General features: G+C 33.6%; 1 protein-coding gene across 1 annotated transcript; it reads left to right on the top strand.

Moving 5' to 3' along the window:
- Nucleotides 1–3,558: 3,558 nt before the first annotated feature.
- On the top strand, nt 3,559–11,900 carry LOC107455206 (sn-1-specific diacylglycerol lipase ABHD11). The gene is made up of 6 exons (XM_043050370.2): nt 3,559–3,716; nt 4,083–4,236; nt 6,941–7,141; nt 8,962–9,153; nt 10,221–10,417; nt 11,661–11,900. The coding sequence occupies exons 1-6, from the start codon at nt 3,628–3,630 to the stop codon at nt 11,797–11,799; spliced, it is 972 nt and encodes a 323-aa protein (XP_042906304.1). The 5' UTR covers nt 3,559–3,627; the 3' UTR covers nt 11,800–11,900.
- The last annotated feature ends 6,723 nt before the right edge of the window (nt 11,901–18,623 follow it).

The following is an 18,623-nucleotide window of genomic DNA, read 5'->3' as shown; positions in this document are numbered from 1 at the left end:
CACGTTGGCAAAACACAATATCCATATAATTGTGCAATAAAAATCTTTTGCACGCCGTTCGCATAATTCAATAACAGATCATAACAAGCAAAAAGTCAAATTGACTTGAAGAAGTTAAAAAAACTTCAAGTTCTAAAATTAAAATTGTTCTAAACAATAAAACTCTTCAACAAAATGTAGAATAGCACATTTCTTAAGAATATGCCATCTACCAAGAATCAAAAATATTTGTTTGAACAGTAAAATTATTCATTTAAGTTAAAAAATGTTCTAAATTTAAAATTGTTATAAAAATTATTCCCCGTAAACACAGTATCGAACAGCATACTTCTCAAGAATAGTCCATCCACCTAGATTCATAAATCTTTGTTTAAAAAATTGATCGTATACATTGTCCATAAAATGAAGGATCGCATCGAGTTGAAAGTCTTGATCGCGCTCCATGAAATAGTTTGCTATTGTCACTGTGATTGCACAAAACCTGAAGAATTCTTTGACAAACTCTCCTTCTCTGAATGTTGATCCAGCGAGCATCAACAACACCTTGCTCATTCGACCTCTGGGGCGAACTCTGTTGATTTGCAAAATTATATCAATTCTATGGCGTGTTTTGTATTTGAGAATGGCCTCGCCTATTTGAGTTTGGAATATTTTGCTTCGTTTGGAACTTGCCATTGCCATCATCGTCCATTGATGACCCAATCTACTCATAGAATAGCTGAGGAGATCGTGGAAGAAAGCAGAATGCTGCGTTTTATCCCAAAGAAGTATATCATCCCTGTTTCGCTTCTTGTTTTGGTCCCGATTAATTAATTGGTGGTGCATAGTAACGAATTATTTGTTTTTAATTATTTTACACGACGGGAAGCAGTTGGTTTCAATAAAGCTTTGCCAGGGCGATTTTGGAACGTGACATGACTGCGCTTTTAGCTCACGTTGAGGAGAATAAAAAATGATATAATATAGTTTAATCCTTTACATCGCTCTAGAGCTATCCTAATGAAATATTGGGAGTTTGGCATTCATGCTTAAGGGGATTAATGCACAACGTGTGTTTTTTTTAGTACAGTCAAAACTTTAATATTTACTTCATTTTTTTTGAAAGCCGAGCTTCATACCTGCAGAGGAACTGACATTTTATGTCTCGCTCAAATTACGTAATCGAATCGGTTGAACCTTTTTCCAGGTTAAGAAGACTGTGACAAAAAATCGCATCAGCAATTAAAAGACTCCTCCCATGACACGTTGCCCATTCGGGCACATGCACGCATTACACTCATGCAGCAAATGGCAAGGAATGCTATCATGCCCTTGCAATTTTAACGGAAAGCGAATTTTTGTTTAAATCTGATTTCCTTTACATTTATTTATTCGCAGTGAACTGATCGTTTAGACACAGTTCGCAGTAAAACACCGAAGTCAAGCATCACTGGCTGCGGTCAGTGTGGGGGTGGGTGATAACTTGGATCAGTCGACGAAGGGAGCGAGGTTGTTCGGTATTGGTCCTCGTTAAACTGTTCATCATTTCATTTAGATTAGCTCATCATTTCATTTAAGATTTCGTGTCCCGCAGTGGACTGATTGCTTAGACACGGTTCTCAGTAGATCATAGAAGTCAAGCATCACTGGCTACGGTCAGTGTGCGGTGGGTGACCACTTTGATCAACCTGCGAAGAGATCGAGGATATGAGACATTGGTCTTCGTTAAACTGTTCTATCGTAAAGTGCTCTTTTCGCACGCAGGTCATCGGGCTACCGAAGTGGGGAGTGGGGCAACCACTCTGCAGAGGATCGAAATTGTGTTGGCATGTCTTCGGATCATTCTCACCAACAGTCCACAGCGCAGCTTTAGTGCGACGTAAATAAACTACAACAACAAATGACTTCAAGGCACGAACCCGTTACATTTTGTGTCACCGTCCGAGACCTCAGTCTCTCACCCATCCTAGACACACACATCTTAATACACTTAATACCTTCATTCCAACTCCAACTCAATGTTTGTGTATGCAGTCTTTCTACTATCACCGAATATAAATCATCGGTTTATTGGTACAACATGCATTTGTAGGTTTGTGTGCTCAATTCAGACTTATAAACTTTTGTCAAGTAGAGGAACAGATAGTAAAATACTGCCATACAATTGAAAAAACAACGTAAGTAAATCGTAAATCGATTCCGAGAAAAAAGGTTTGAAACTATCTTCTTTCTATTGCTAATGCCATGAACACTAAAATACAATTTCAAAAAAATAAGGTCCCGTAGTGGACTGATCGTTAAGACACGGTTCCCAGCAGATCAACGAAGTCAAGCATCACTGGCTACGGTCAGTGTCCGGGTGGGTGACCACTTGGATCAGTCTGCGTAGGGACAGAGGGTGTGCGGTATTGGTCCTCGTTAAACTGTGCTACCGTAAAGTGCTCGACTTCGCGCGCAGGTCGTCGGGCTACCGAAGCGGGGGTGCCATCCCCTCCGCAGAGGATCAAAATTGTGAGGATTCGTGAGAAGCTCATCATCAGGGATGTTTCCCAGACCGTCGCCAATAGCCCATTGTGCAGCTCTAGTGCGACGTAAATTAACAACAACAAAAACAATAAAAAAAATAAGAAAACGATATTTATTTCAAAATAATTTTTTTGGTAATATATATGTAGCTTACCAAAGACGTCAAATATATGAAAATCTCGATTTTGAATTTTTTGTCGCTTACGTTGATTTTTTAATCGCACAGCAGAATACAGAGAAGGACAACACGAAGATAAATCAAAGGCAACAGGGGAATTCTAACCCCATTACCTCCACGCTTCGCACAATGATTGGCGGGTGATACCGCTCGGCCAGGGTGGATCATTGTAAAAGATCCTCAACTCAACTCAACTCGACCATTGTTTGAGGTCTTGCTTTGTTATAAATGCCCACTGATTCTTAACCAGTGCGTGAGGACCTTTGTTTCTGGAGGAGTTGACAGGATCGAAGGTCCGCTCGGACGTGTCGACTTTAAAACTTACTGTGTTGATCGTAGTAGTGTTAGAGTTGGAGTTTTCAATTGGAGATTGATGTTTTCCGAAGCTTTTTCATGAAGTCAGTTGGTTAATAACTAGGTTTTAGCGAGAGTAATGTGACTAAAGAAAAGCCACGTTTAAGTTTCTATTTCGAATTTTTATTATTTTCTGAATATCNACGAAATTTATTTCAAAATAATTTTTTTGTAATATATATGTAGCTTACCAAAGACGTCAAATATATGAAAATCTCGATTTTGACTTTTTTGTCGCTTACGTTGATTTTTCAATCGCACGGCAGAATACAGAGAAGGACAACACGAAGATAAATCCAAGGCAACAGGGGAATTCGAACCCCATTACCTCCACGCTTCGCACAATGATTGGCGGGTGATACCGCTCGGCCAGGGTGGATCATTGTAAAAGATCCTCAACTCAACTCAACTCGACCATTGTTTGAGGTCTTGCTTTGNCACTCACATCACCTCATCGTCATCATCTTCAGCATCAACAACTCAACTCACAAAAATACACCTTACAGCAAGGGGGATAAAAGCGAGTAGCAGAGATCCCCCCCCACATCATCATCAACAATTTGCCTCCCCCACATCATCATCAACAGTAAATGCCCACTAGTCACCTGAGCGTTTGCAGTTTTCGATCTTTACTTTCAGTTGATCTTACAGGAAGCGTGCTGTTTGCAAGAATGGAAGCGTAAGAAATCTTTTTTTAATTAAATCATCGATTTATTGAAAGATATAATTGTTTTAAACAGTTTATAATGTTAAATATCATAATTAAATGAAAACTAAGAGATGTAATTCTACTCCTTTTTAAAGCTTAAATTTGAACGTTAAGCATTAAATTAAAAGCTCTTTTTTTTTAAAAGTCTTTTATTTAATTTAAAGAGACAATTTTTAAACTGCAGGTAAACTGAATTGTAAGGTTTTTCAAGAATTCTTGTAAGTTTATGCGCTGAAATTTATTGAAACTAGTCTTCAAGAGTAGAGAAACTCTTTTTTACTAAGTTGTTCTGTATCTGCCAAAATTTTATGCTATAATAAATTTTCATCTCTTTAGATCTAAGGCAGTATCACTGAGCTTTGAATATGTTGATCCAACTGGAGGAGTAAAAGACAAGAAAAGTCCTGTCATCTTTCTACATGCTATGCTCTGCTCAAAAGAAATATGGAGTGATATTCCTAAGACTGTAGCTAATATCACAGGCAGAAGAGTGAGTATCCAATTCTAGATGTTTTTTTCCAGTCTACATTTGTATGCAAACGTAAATAAACTTGTATAAACAATCGGGAGATTTTCTTCAAATGTAAAATAATAGGGAAAACTATGCTCTTCTATATTTCAGATATTATTAGACTTTAAACTACTTTGATCACTATATCTGAGCAAGTAAACACTGAAGGCTTGACAATCGTTCGGTGGATTTTCAATTAATTGTTCCCTGCATTGTTTAAATATCTATGTGGATTAAAACTTCCAGTTTAAATTTATTCTTAGTTCCAAGGAAACAAATTCGCTCGTCAAATAAATACTAGTAGGAGAGACTTATTCGTTAATTATAAACTTCAGAATGAAGTAAATAAAATTAACTTGTTGGGCTTTGGGTTGGGGTAATTTGGCTTTGGGAATTGAGCATTGTCTCTCTTTAAGGTGATCTAGATTTGAAATTTAGCGACGGCTGGTCTATACGAACTGTCCTCCAGACTAACAATGATTATGTAAAATATACTCAGTCGTAGACGGATTATGGGTTCGACTCCCCTTGCTGTCTGTTAACTGTGGGAGGTCTATGGATTTTTCCCACATCGCGTCATGAAAATGCTGGTTACTTCCATGTCTTCCAGGAAGGCTAGTTTTTCCAACTGCATAATCCAGGAGTTTTCTGGATTTTGTTCAAAAGAGGTTTTGTGGAGTTGAAGATCGATAGCCGTAAACCCAAAAGGGGATCGGCTGTTCTATTCCGGATAAAAAATAAACTAAAAACCGGTATTTAGTTGCCGGCCCTCTTATAGATAGTTCTTGCAAATGTGTGCTAGGAAGAATAATTGTAGTAAACTTCTAATCAAAATTGTTATTGCTAGTGTTATACCTGTTGACTTATCACTTATGAATCTATTTATAGCCAATTACAGATAGGCTTCAAAATAAACTATAATTGAGTAATCTTTAAATGTCTAAATCCTCTTTCTCAGATGTTAGATTCAAAGTTTGCGTTTCTAGTAGTATTTATTCTTAAAGACTTAACTTCAAATTTTGACGACTTTAGTGTAATAATAAGTTTTAATACTTAACAGTTTTACTTTAACGGATTACATTAACAGAGTACTTGAAACTTTATGCGACCTATAATTGATTAGAATCTAAATCATAATAGGATGTTATCTCCCTTACTTGCTATTCATTATTTATCATTGCGATTAGTTCTGATATCAAATCAGTACTTGCAATTAAGATTGAAGTTGAAAAATTGGTATATGATTACTTGCAATTAAATTTTACCACTTTGCAATCTACGTAATTTGACTTATCAAAGCTGAAGAATCTCAAAAGTTAAAGATCTTTAGAGCCTCTGAAAATTTAAATACTAAAAATTTTTTAAATTTCTGTTGGGATTGGGTATGCAAATTTCGAACAAAACTTAAATCTTAGTACATTTAGAAACCTATTTTGAGACCTGAATCTTTTGAAGTTCCGTCTCTTTGTTTTATCAGATGAGAATTGTTTCTTCATTCGAAAACTAGGCTTAAAATAGGTAACTTTAAAACTAGCTGTTCAGATATGTATCATTTAAGTTTTTGCTTTTATTCTCTGTATTTTTATATTGACTATGTAAAATAAATTTTCTGTTACTTGGAAGATTTCCTACAGGCAGATTTTACTTTCGGGACATAGAATTTTCTACGAAGAATGATATCCGGAATCTTAAAATTATTATAATAATAATTGAATAATAATTGATAACATAACATAATAATAATAATATAATTGATACATTATATTCATTGAAATAATTCTATTTAACTTAGCTACAAATATTGAACTAAAATTTAAAATTAAAATTTGATAATTAAGTTCAATAAATCAAACATAAACTAGGGAATACGGAAATTTCAAACATATAATTATTTGTAGGTTAACAATTAAGTAAAATTCTCTTAGTCGAAAGGGTGCCCCTATAGGTTGCTTTATACTAACATATAAAAACTAACTCAAATTGTTCAGTCATAGAATATGTACAAAATAGTACTGTTTTAATCAGTTTGCATTAAAATACTTTTAACTTTTATGATTGTTTCTCTTAATCTCAGATTTCAGTTTTTAAAATGACAAATTTTAAAGAATGAAGTTTTTAAAATAAAACTAGATCTATCATTAAAATAATAACTCAATTATTTGTTAATTCTTTACACTGCTTTACACGTGGTGCTTCTGGAAAATAAGTTCCGATACCAAATCACGCTAGTCTTTGTTTTTGGATACACGCATTAAAAGTTGTCGCAAATCGCCAACTTAACACCAAATCGTCTCTTATTGAAAATGATGCATATTCAATAGAATTTTTTTAAATGTTGAAAGATTTTTAGAACTTTAAGATTAGAAAAAACTGTGGTTTAGTTATTTTTGCAAATAAACTATACATAAAAGTACTTTAACTTACATTTTATCGAAGCTATTTCAATGAGAAACCGTAAGAGAGTGACTACGGTTTTGGTATAGTTTTGAAATTTCGGTGAAAAATTTAGTTTGGCGTTATTTTTCGGTTTGGCTGAAAATGATCGATAGTATTTAATAAAAGGACCAGGTTTTTTACTCGTTCTTGTGCTAACAAACTCTACCTTCAATTTAGAATTTTCTTTAAGACATTACTTAATGAAGCTATTAAGTCAGTTTTTAAAGCTGTGTATTTGCCTTTTCAGGTTTATACTTATGATGCAAGGAATCATGGGAAGACTACACATGCCAACGAGTCTGATTTCAGCTTCAGTTTTAATGTTGACGACCTCTTTCTATTAATGGATGAAATAAAAACACAAATGCCAGAGCAAAAGCCAGAAAAATTTGTTTTAGTAGGTCATGATATGGGTGGAATGACTGCCATTCGAGCTGCTCTAAAAGAGGTACAATCTTTAGTCTATGTAATTCTCAGATTTTTGATAGTAGTTTCACGCATACGTGGCAGCCACAAACTCTTTGATTAACCCTTTGACGCATAATTTTCAATTAATATGTTTTGCCACTTTTCTATTTTGTATTAGTTTAGGTCAAAAAGTGAAATTATGTCTAGCATTTTAATTTATGGTTATGAAATGTAGCATGAAATTATGGTCTTTTTCTGCATTAAAGGTGAAATCTTCCAAACACTGCTTACAAATTTGTACATATTTGCAGTTATTTATGTCGCGAGAATTATTAGGTGAATTTTTTAATTTACAAAATTATTCACAAATTTTTGAATATAAATGACAATGTTTTTCATTCCTTTTTTTAGATTTTATATTAATAAATATAAAATTTTGATCTTTTTTTTAGTAACTACCAAGCTTGTGTTTTATAATTAAAAAATACCAAAATATATTTAGAGTCAGGAAAACTAAAAAAAGACACCGTTGTCCCATCTGAGTTCAAGGGTAATTCGAACGATGATGCTCGAATTTAGTTTTGAAAGATGGGTATTAAAGTGATCCTTCTGACAGGACATTTTACTTCCATGTTAATCTACGGATAATGTCCGGAATTTCCCTATTCAGAAATACATTTTAGTTACTTAAACTCGTTCTACTGAATTAGCTGCTAATTGTGAAACTTTTTAATGTTTTGATCATTTTTCAAAATATTTACAACTTAAAATCCGGAGAAGTTAAGTAGAAAAATTTCAATGAATATGAAATGTTAGATATGCTATTCACAAGAAATTCCGAACACAGAATTCTTCGTAGGTTAACGTAGGAGATTAAAATCTTGGTCTAAAGCTGACCTTTAAACTGAGAAACTTGTCCTATATCCTAAAAATCTTGCAACTTTTATTACGCGTAAACTCTAAATTCCAAAATATGTTGGTGAAATTTTCTATCGTGTATTTGGTGCCGTAGAAGCATTTTACAGTGAACCAGATCGGCTTGTGAAAAAATCTAAATAGTCTAATGCGTTACTTTGAATTTGCTAAATTACTCTATCTATTCTTATTTTTACATTTGAGCACGTAAAAACTTGTAAATTGCAATGCAATTAAAATTTTCAGTGTAAGGAACAGTCTACCTTGTTGTTGATCTCAAGCTTATTTTAATAACATTCAAAAGTGAGCTTGCTATTATTGATCTAGTATTTGAGTTTATTTAAGTTTCCTAATCTTTTACCATACATGTTTTCAAAATATTCTAATTGAACCCGTTTCTAAACCTAGTCTTTAAACAATGTAAAAATACATTTTGTATTTATGTTTATCATTAAATATTTCACTATTAAAATGCGTTGAGGTATATTTTTTTAAATACAGATATTAAACTTTGACTTCCAAGCGGTTATTTGTCTTACTTCTCGGATTTTACTTTAGTGCTTTGTTACATTAAGATACTTGACCTACAGAAAGTTCGGATTGCAATTTTTCTATAAAATGAAACAATTTTGAGCTTACCTTAACTGTTGAGCTTCTAAAATAGTAAATATAATGCAAATATTAGATGTCATGTTTTGTCACTTTTTACGCAGTAGACTATCTTGCAATAATTGAATTTTGAAAACTATTCAAGGTCCTGCATCTGGTTTAATCTCATCCCTATATATTTAAGCAGATTTTTTTGGTCCATGTGAAATATTAAGTGACGTTTAATTTTACAGATTTCTAAATGACTAAAATTTACTTGAAAATTATGAAGTTACTAAATATTGATCAAATACTTCAAATCTATTTGTAGTAATACTGAACTTTGTTTCTCTTTAGCCTGCTAGATTCGAGATGGTATTTATAATGGAAATGTATGCAAAGCCAGTATCTAACGAACTCATAAAACGTACGAAACAGTTCATGACTACATGGACAAAGTGCGTTCAAGAACTTCCAGAAGGTACCTTAAAAGAGGATGTCACACGACTAAGCGTAGAAAATCTATATGCGAAACTGGAACAGTGGATGGTAAGTTGAAGCCAAAATTTCCAGTTTGTTCCACACGCACCGCATCTGATACGACAGTCTAAGGTGGGCAATGGTCTTCTATTTCATAACCATAGTTGAATAGTACACCACCCCATTCTGAGTTTACTGTCAATGTTCAACCACGTAGCCTTGTAATTTTAAATCAAACTCGGAAGACTCCTGGCTCAAGCATTGGGACAAACTAGCCTTCGTGGAGGATTAAGTGCAACTTACCCGCATTTGTATTACATAGAGGAAAATCTACGACGGTTAGCCAGGAAGAAAGGAGATTCTAACAACCCATGATCATTCTACAATTAAGGATAGTCAGTCTACACTGGGTTCTGTGCGAGTCTGTATCAGAATCATATCTGATTTAACTCATCCTGATCTTCCGGAACTTTATAGCCACTTTTGCATCCACTTTATAGCTTAAACAGTAAATTTAGAGTAATACTTTCTAGACTAACTCTCTTCGGTTATACAAAGACGGTAAACACTTCGCCACTCAGTGCCTAAGCGAAATAAACCTCTAGGCTTGGGAGCTTATTTAGAATTCAGTGCACTTTTAAATACTTTTTGGATGCAGTTGGGAGCAATTATAATGCAAGTTTTTCTTTTTAGTCCTCGTTGAACAGCCTATCCAATTTTTGGGTTTACGACAATTTATGTTAAACTCCGTAGCCTTGTAATTTTGAACCCAATCCAGAAGAATTCCTGGATCGGGTATTAGAATTTTGCCTTCGTAGAGGATTTTTTGATGAAACTAATCCGCATTTGCGTTATATGGAGAGGATGAAAGACAGCTTAGCGATGACTATAAAAGGCACCCTGTAGAATTTAAAGTATACCAAAACACAGCAAAGTCATAATTACGGAAGTAGGCAGGTAACAATGTGTCTGCAGTTAATATTTGTTGTTTTCCTAGCATTTGATGTGCCCTATACGGTTGATTCCATCCGCTCTATCAGCTAACCATTGTACTTAATTTAGCTAGAATCTTATTAACTCTAAACAAACTAAAGACGAACTCTATACAATATTTCTAATGTTTTTGTAATTTTCAGAAAGAGGATAAGGAAAAGGCTTCCTACTTGAAGGGAACGTTTGAGTACAAGAAAACTGCAAAGGGTTGGGATGCATCTTACAACACAGATGCTCTTGCCAAAGCTCTAGAAGACCTTGAGAAACACCAGAAAGATTACCAGGGAGAGTATGATGGGCCTACTTATTTCCTTTATGGCACCGAATCTCATTATAAAATGTAAGTTTGCTTGCTTTGATTTGGTAATTTATCTTTTTATTTAAGTAACTTTGTATTCATAGTTCAACTTTTAATTCTGATTAGCAGAGACTAAAGAGGTTGCGAGATCTTTTAATTCTTTAAAGAACTTAACATTTTTGGTTCTAGTCATGAATTTGAGGTCAAATCGTAAGATAATAGGGAGATCTTTCAAATTTACATTTCCTTCCGGACGCAAGATTTAAAGTAATTGCGCATGCGTATTTGGGCGCATGTGTCAGTTCTGGTGAGATGCGCATGCGTCTGTGGAAGAAATATTAAACTTGCGTAAGTGAAAATAAGATTTTGAAAAAATCCGTTAGTTAATAACTCTAACGTAATCGAATATCACTTTAACTCTGACCACAAAAAACAAACGTATACAATGGTGGTAGATTATGTATTTCAATGAATTCAGCGATCAAGAATGCAGCTTATTTAAAAATATTAAACTTCTACTGATTATTTAACTATATTGCATAATTAAAATAGAATATGTAATTTTAAAATATCGAAAATCTGGAACTAGTGTAATTAGTCAACCATAATGTTAAACTAATAAAATTATTTTTATTGAATGAACTAATGGTTGTAATATCAAATGATTAATTTCTAAATGTCAATACATTTCTTCAAACTCCCATTCCATGTTTTTATTTCGAAGGTAGGCTTAAACAAAACACTTAAAAACTATAAACAGCGTGCTTGTACTTGCGTCTTTGTAGCGTATATCCCACCAACATATCCTACAGCATCTAACAGTTGTTTCAATCTTGCGTACTGAGGATAACGTAGTGTTAAATCTCGTATAAAAATCTCTTAGCAAATCGTTAGAAAATTTAAGTTTTAATCCAAATGCTTTATTTAAAGGCTTTGTTTTATGCTGAAATAAACTTTCAAATAAACACTCAAATTTATCCAAATAAACTTAAGGTGTAACAAAGTGTAAGTGTCTTCCTTTATTCTACTAAAGTTATCGTGCATTTTGAAGGGAATTGGGAACAAAATTCTAAATGTTTTTTCAAATGAATTTAAGTTTTCATCTCTTCTACGCCAGAAAATTAAAAGATTCGTTCTTCCTTAAATTACGGTGATTCTTAACGCTAAACTATTTGGCTTTCATTTGTCCCATAGAAACGATAATTTTTATCAAATTTTTAAAAAAATGTATCTGTTATAAATGTATTTTACGTGTCATTAAACAAGACTTATTTTCTTATTGTAGAAATGAAACAAAGGATTCCATGAAGAAACACTTCCCAAAAGCTGAATTGGTTCCGTTTGAGAATGGATCACACATTTTTGTTGCTGACATGCCTGCTGAACTGGCTAAGACAATTGGCGAAAAACTAAACTCTGTCTAAAGTTTTTAAATTTCGGTAGTTATGCTGTTCGTTAAGAGAAGCTGAAATGATTTCAATGTATAAATGTTTAAATTTATTAAACTATATCATGTTTGAAGATATGTTCATTTAGTTTATTCAGAAGTTTATTTCAGTTTATTTTTCAGAATGGTGTAAGTACCATGTCAATGATAGAAAGTAATGTTCGCCGGAATTATGCGTAACAAAGTTGTAATCAATCTGTATATTTTAAAACTGTCGTTGAACAGCCAACCAAATTTAAAGTTTACGTCTACCAGTGTTAAACTCCGTAGTCTTGTGAATTTGAACCCAATCCAGAAGAAAAGGGAACTCCAGGATAAACTTTGGAAGAAATTTCTCCTTCGTGGATGTCTTTTTGATGTAACGAGCACGCATTAGCATTACACAGAGAGAAACCACGAAAACCTCTTACGGTTAGCTGGCGGCAAAGGGACTCTAACCCATGATCCGTCTACCGTGTAGTTCTTGTAACTAACCCGCATTTGCGCTACACGGAGAGGAAATCCTACCACATTTAACTTGGCTGCAAGATGACTCGAACCAATAATTCGTCTACCACTGGGGATATTTTGCGTTAGTATTGTGGTCTGTGCAAGCTGGGCGCGGTATTTATATAGACCAGCCATGGCTGGTATTCGATTTATTTTGAGATAAATTACTTTGAAACGCACGTTTTTCTGGTATTAAATAGCTCCCAGCGATGGCAAATTTGTATTTTTTACTAGTTTCAGTAGCAGTTTTGGGTTCTGAGGTTGCTGTAATTTCTGTGACAAATAAATCAAATTACAATTTCTATGAAGAGTTTTTTCCTGTTTGCATCCAGGCTGAAGTACAAAGTTACAGCATCGTCATTAAGGGGACGCACGAAGTTCAAAGCAAAAGTTTTATCTTCGATCCTTTTCAAATTTCAACAAATCCCTGGTAGAAAAGTCTACACAAAGTTTCAGAAAAAAATATTTAGTTTTAAATTTATATATAAAAGTGCGATTTTTAATTGATGGTAATTAAAAAGTTCTTCTGTGAACAAATTTTATTTTTTAATTAAATTTTAACCTCAGCACGTTCATAGGCATTTAAATAAATGTATATGGTTATGGTAACCGTATAAATTTTCTATTTTGTCTCAAAAAGTTCTCCAAAAACGCACTTTAATTTGTTAAATTATTAATAAATTAAGACAATGAGTTAATGAAGTGCATTTATTATTAAACAAGGACATATCGAAGAGTAACATTTTCTTTTACTAACAATAAAATAAAAACTGAGCAAGGAACTTTTTAAAATTCTGAGAACATTGAAAAATTAACTTTGTCAGCGAAGGCTACATATTTATGAATAGACCTTTACAAATAGATTTTTTATAACTCGGTAAGAAAAACTCTGAAACGAAATTTGTTGCCTGCAAGTAAGTAAAGTGTAAATATTTTTTTAAATGTCTCAAAAACCAAATAAATGGATTTTTGAAGGATTCTCTTTATTTTGAACGTCTAGTGTCCCATCAAGCTAACATTCAGATTTATGTTTAGTATTACGAACGTCTTCTATGAAAATTGACAATTTTTACTTTACGGAGTAACTTAAAAGTTTAGGTTGTGTACAGATCAATAAGGAAGTCCGTAATCGTGACTGTTAATATTGTAACGTATCTAGCTATATCAAGAAACAGTTATTTCACACCACAAATATAGAAAATCCTGTAACTGGTTAGAATAAGCTTACAAAAAAAAAAAAAAAACATAGAAAAACCCGTAACGGATTAGTATAAACTTCAAATTTAAAAACCCTAAAAACTATCTTTAAAAAAAAAAAAAACGTTTCTCTGATGTTCGATATTTATCGCCTGCTTTTTTAATTTATCTTTTGATGTGTTTATTTTATTCATGTTTTTGCTAGCCCGTTATTTTTTAATATTTTTAGACTTTATAATACATACGGATGTGAGCAATGTTTATTCTGATGTCTCAATCCCAAATGAAATAGCCAGATACACAGATGAAACACAAAGAACGAATACATAATTTAGTTCTGTTTCAGTATTTCAACAAACTTTAGGAAAGGATGATGTTTTCACAGGCACCAGTTTTTAAGGTCAAGGAAAAAACATTGTCGAACCACCTGATTGATTCAAGAGAAAAGTTGTAATATGCTTGATACTGATTTTATAGTTTAATTTTAAAAAAGTAATATAAATTAACTATACAGCATTTATCGTAGTTTAATAATAAATCTGTTATAAATTTTCGAGAAAGGTTAGGGCAAGAGAACAGTTTTTCCTAGAAGAGGAAAGTTCGAACGCGCGAAAAAGAATTTTTTTTTCTCTCGGCGAGAATTTGAAATTCCATACGTTGATTCTTTGGTTTACTATGATAGAAAGCTGGTTTAAATGGGTTAAGATGTTTTTTTAAATTTCGCCAATTCTCAGTTTCATTATCGCTTCGAATTTCTTTGCTTTCCCCCCCCCCCCATAAATCACTGAAATAAACTCTGCTCTTTGTACATGCCAACTCGGGAGACGTCGTGACTATAAAAATTCCTTTTAGACTTTTTAATTTTCCCTAAAATTTAAAAACGAAAAATTATAAATAAAATTTTCAGAGACGGTTGAAATTTTTTGTCTACAATCGATATCAAGACGGTTTATTACGTTCTAAAATGTTTTAGTGTGATAAACTAGAGGTCTTAAAGGTAGTGACTTCGTGACAGTTTTTTTTTAAAACTTTTCTTACCATTTAGAGCAATACTACATTAAAAAAATGTAATGCGGGTATATGTTGCAAAATATTCAAAGCTCTAGATTGCGTAAAAGACGAAATATTGAAAAATAACCCCCACTTTACGTGGTCCTAAAGTAGTGGGGATTTAATAGACTATGTCAATCTTCATCAATCAAACGGTTCCTCCTGATGGATCATGTTAACATGTGTTATATACTATTGAATTGGTATTTAATATTTATAGTGGTAGTTACTCGGCAAAGCAACTCCACTTTAGGATAGGCAATACTTTTGCAATAGGCACACGTGCCTTCATTGCATATATATGCGTGTAAGAAACATAGCAGAAGTGAAAATAAATACCCGCATCACCAGTACGGCCTCGTTACCATAGTCATCTGACGGTGACTATGACGAGGTATAACTATTTCACGATAAGGAGGCATAACTATTTCACGTAGGGGTGTGGGGTCATTGCTTAGGACAGGTTTTGGCTCAGATCGATGATAGGAATCTTTTTCTGCTGTCTACTGTGTTAGCCGTAGAGTGAAGAGAAGCTACCCACTCTGAAATGCGCTATTCTTGTTTCCATAGCAGCAGTAGGTTTCAGATTGTGTGGCGGCGGGAGTTCATACCGTAGACAAACTATACTATAGACTGGCCCGACGTGAATGAAGAAAATAAAACCAGAGATTTAAAGACATAAGTTTCTCACCAACTCTCCAAAGCGAAATGCAACCTGCCCGGATTTACATGTTCCGGCTACCACAGATTCTAGATCATGTCGATTTTTTCCGCCTTTGTAATTTCTGAAGCAAATAGGGTTTTAACTACCGAGCAATTGAAAAATCAACGTAAGCGATAAAAAATTCAAAATTGAAATTTTTATATATTTAGCATTTTTATATATTATATGGTAAGCTCTATATTGCAAGAAAATTCTTTTCAAAAATAAATTTAATTTCCTCAGTTTTATTGGCATTCTATTTTAGCGTTTATAGCATGAACAAATGAAAGAAAATAATTGTCAAACCACTTTTCTCGCAATCAATTGTGAAGCGCTTATAGTTTGTCTGCGGTAAGAACTACTCCCACTACAAAGACCGAGACCATCTGCTGCTATGGAAGCAAAAATAGCGCATTTCAAGGAGAGTAGTTTCTCTTCACTCTACGGCTAACACAATAGAACGAAGAAAAAGATCCCCTTTCTCTCGCCGAGCCAAACCTAAACCTGTCCTAAGCAGTGACCCCACACCCCTACTTGAAATAGTTATATCTCGTTACCATAGTCACAGCCACGGGTTCAGACAAAGTGCTGGGAAGTTCTTACTTTAGACAAACTATACGTTGTTTTCTCAATTCAGAGGGCAGCTTCTCTTCACCTTAGGGCTAAAACAATAAACCGATGAAAAGGAGTCCCTTTCTCTTCCCGACCAGACCCAAAACTTGCCCTAAACTTACCCCACACTCCTATTTGAAATAGTTCTACCTCGTTGCCATAGTCACCGTCACGAGTCCAGACGAATAGTTCGGGGAGTTCTTACTTTAGACAAGCTGTATTGAAATATAATCAATGTTAAAACAAAGTATGACGCATAAGATCACCGGTTCAGGGCCTTAAATCATAGCCCATTAGGAAAGAGAAAGGTGGGGAAACCCGATTAATAAATATTAATTTTCTTTCCTGATATTTAATATTTATCGTGTATTTAATAAATACTTACTAAAACACATTTTTTTCATATCTCTATGTGATTTTGTATGAAACTCCTTTTCTTTTTAAAAATTAAACTTTTTATTTTTTTAAAGAGTTACCGTTTTCTCAATTGTTACCGTATAAATTCAAAACTAAATCTGGCGCAGTGATTAAAATTTATCATCAGATGCTTTACTTCTTTATTTCTTTTTTTTAATTTTTTATTTATTATTTTTTCTACATTGTGGTGGCTTTTGATAAACCGTTTGGCTTAATTTTTCTTGTCTACTTCGTAATATTATATTATTCATAAAATGGCTCGTAGTGTCAAAGAAACAACGAACATCATCCGAACTTGATTATTCCCCCCCCCCATTCTATTAGCGGTAAATCAGTTCGGAATAATGTAAAGCCTGTAAATCGACCCCATTCTACAGCGCAGTAGACTTTTAAGAAATAGTATCAAAAACTAGGTATGTAAAGATTGTCCTGCCAAATTAATGAAACTCAATCAAATAGTTATAGTTCGAAAATTTCTGAAACATTCACGTTTTTAGCGTTGTAAAAGTTTCGGCCGAATTTAATGAAATTTTTCTTCCACAATTTTACCCGAAACTGTTATACAAGTTTTCAAAGTAGCTGAATTAAAAGGAAGTTCTGCCGTTGGAAATATTTTGTTAGTGCGAAAAACAGAAAGCTTAGACTTTCCTTCGCAAAATTAATGCTAAATAAACACCTAACTTATAGAAATCAGTTTAGAATAACGTATAGAAATCGTCAACCGCTAATCGTCAATCGTCTAATCGTCAACCTAACGTATAGAAATCGTCAACCGCCAGTTTTGATTTTTAACTTTTGTGCAATTTTTTTATTGTAAAAAATACATTATATTTTTTTATTAGTGGTACACAGCGTTACGANAAAATTTACGATTACGTATTTTTCTATTGGTTACTTTTTGTACTTAGTGGCGTCAACCGCCAGTTTTGATTTTTAACTTTTGTGCAATTTTTTTATTGTAAAAAATACATTATATTTTTTTATTAGTGGTACACAGCGTTACGAAAAATTTTGAAAGGGTACACTAAAATCATAAGTTTGGGAAACACTGACGTATGGTAAAGGAAAATTAGCTTAATTCTAAGAACTCAGTTGGAACAATTAAGCATGGTGGTGGAGGTGTCCTTGTGGAGGGGGGCGCGTCAGGTTAAGTTACTATTCATTTATTTTAAGAACCGTCGTTGAACAGCCGACCCAATTTTTGAGTTTACGACTACTAATGCTCATTTCCGTAGCCTTGCAATTTTGAAACCAATCCAGAAGACAAGGGAACTCCTGGATCAGGTTTTGGGAGAAATTTGCTTTTGTGGAGGACTTTTTGATGGAACCAACCCGCATTTGCGTTACATGGAGAGGAAAACCTTCCACAGTTAGCCTGACGGCAAGGGGATTCTAACCCATGATCCGTTAGCACTGTGGTTGGTGCAAGCCGGATGCGGAATTCGTATCGAACAGTCATTGCCGGTATTCGAACCTGGTTCACCTCATTGAAAGGCGAACGCTCTATCACCTGAGCCATCACGTCTCGCATGTCAGTATTAAGATTAGGTAAGTTACTATTTATTGATGATATAACAAATCATGTTGTTTATTTAAATATTTTAAGAGACAATTTAAATTTATCCTCCAAAAAATTTAGGTATTGGATATGACTTTGTTTTATACCAAGATAACGATCCAAATCATACGACTCTCAGCTTTCGTCTGGGGTATTTCTATAACTGGTCATGATTTTTAAATGATTGCTATCAATTATCGGATTTAAATAATCAATTTTATATTATCAATTATTGGATTTGAATCTATTAGAACATATTTTGAGTGGAATGGAAGTTAGAGTGCGAAAACACGATATTAAAACAAAAAATGAACTAAAAATAAAAATAATCGATGATTGGAGGAACATTGTTGCATAAATTACAGAAAAAGCTACTGAAATCTATTCTTAGCCGTTTAGAAGCTGTTGTAAATGCTAAAGGATGTCCTACTATGCACTAATGAAAAAAAAAAAGAATACCGTAAACCGGGGCGAGTCTACCCATTTTAGTTTTATTTAATTTTCACTATTTAAAATTGCAAAAAAATTTTTTTTTACCGATGGAGGACTTAGTTCAGACTCTAAGGAAGATGGCGCTGTAGTAGTTTGATCCGTTTTTATTTATTTGGTGTCTTTTTAACCGACCTGTTCAAACGTCTTTTGAGAGATTTGTATTGAAAATCAGCAAACTTTTAGTTGGTGCTCCGTAAGTATATTATTATTATTACTATTTTCACTTTGGTTAAGTGATAAACTTATCTAAGACTAAGATTACATTAATTTTATATGAAAAAAA

The sequence above is a fragment of the Parasteatoda tepidariorum genome, chromosome 5 (genome assembly GCF_043381705.1).
Source record: "Parasteatoda tepidariorum isolate YZ-2023 chromosome 5, CAS_Ptep_4.0, whole genome shotgun sequence".
NCBI classification, from domain to species: Eukaryota; Metazoa; Arthropoda; class Arachnida; order Araneae; family Theridiidae; genus Parasteatoda; species Parasteatoda tepidariorum.
This window is presented reverse-complemented; position numbering and strand designations above follow the sequence as displayed.

Bases quoted from the DNA above. Each gene is read 5' to 3' on its own strand.
- LOC107455206 (XM_043050370.2), top strand. From the start codon at position 3,628: ATGCCCACTAGTCACCTGAGCGTTTGCAGTTTTCGATCTTTACTTTCA. The intron at 3,717-4,082 runs GTAAGAAATCTT...TCATCTCTTTAG, and splicing joins CTGTTTGCAAGAATGGAAGC to ATCTAAGGCAGTATCACTGA. The intron at 9,154-10,220 runs GTAAGTTGAAGC...TGTAATTTTCAG, and splicing joins CGAAACTGGAACAGTGGATG to AAAGAGGATAAGGAAAAGGC.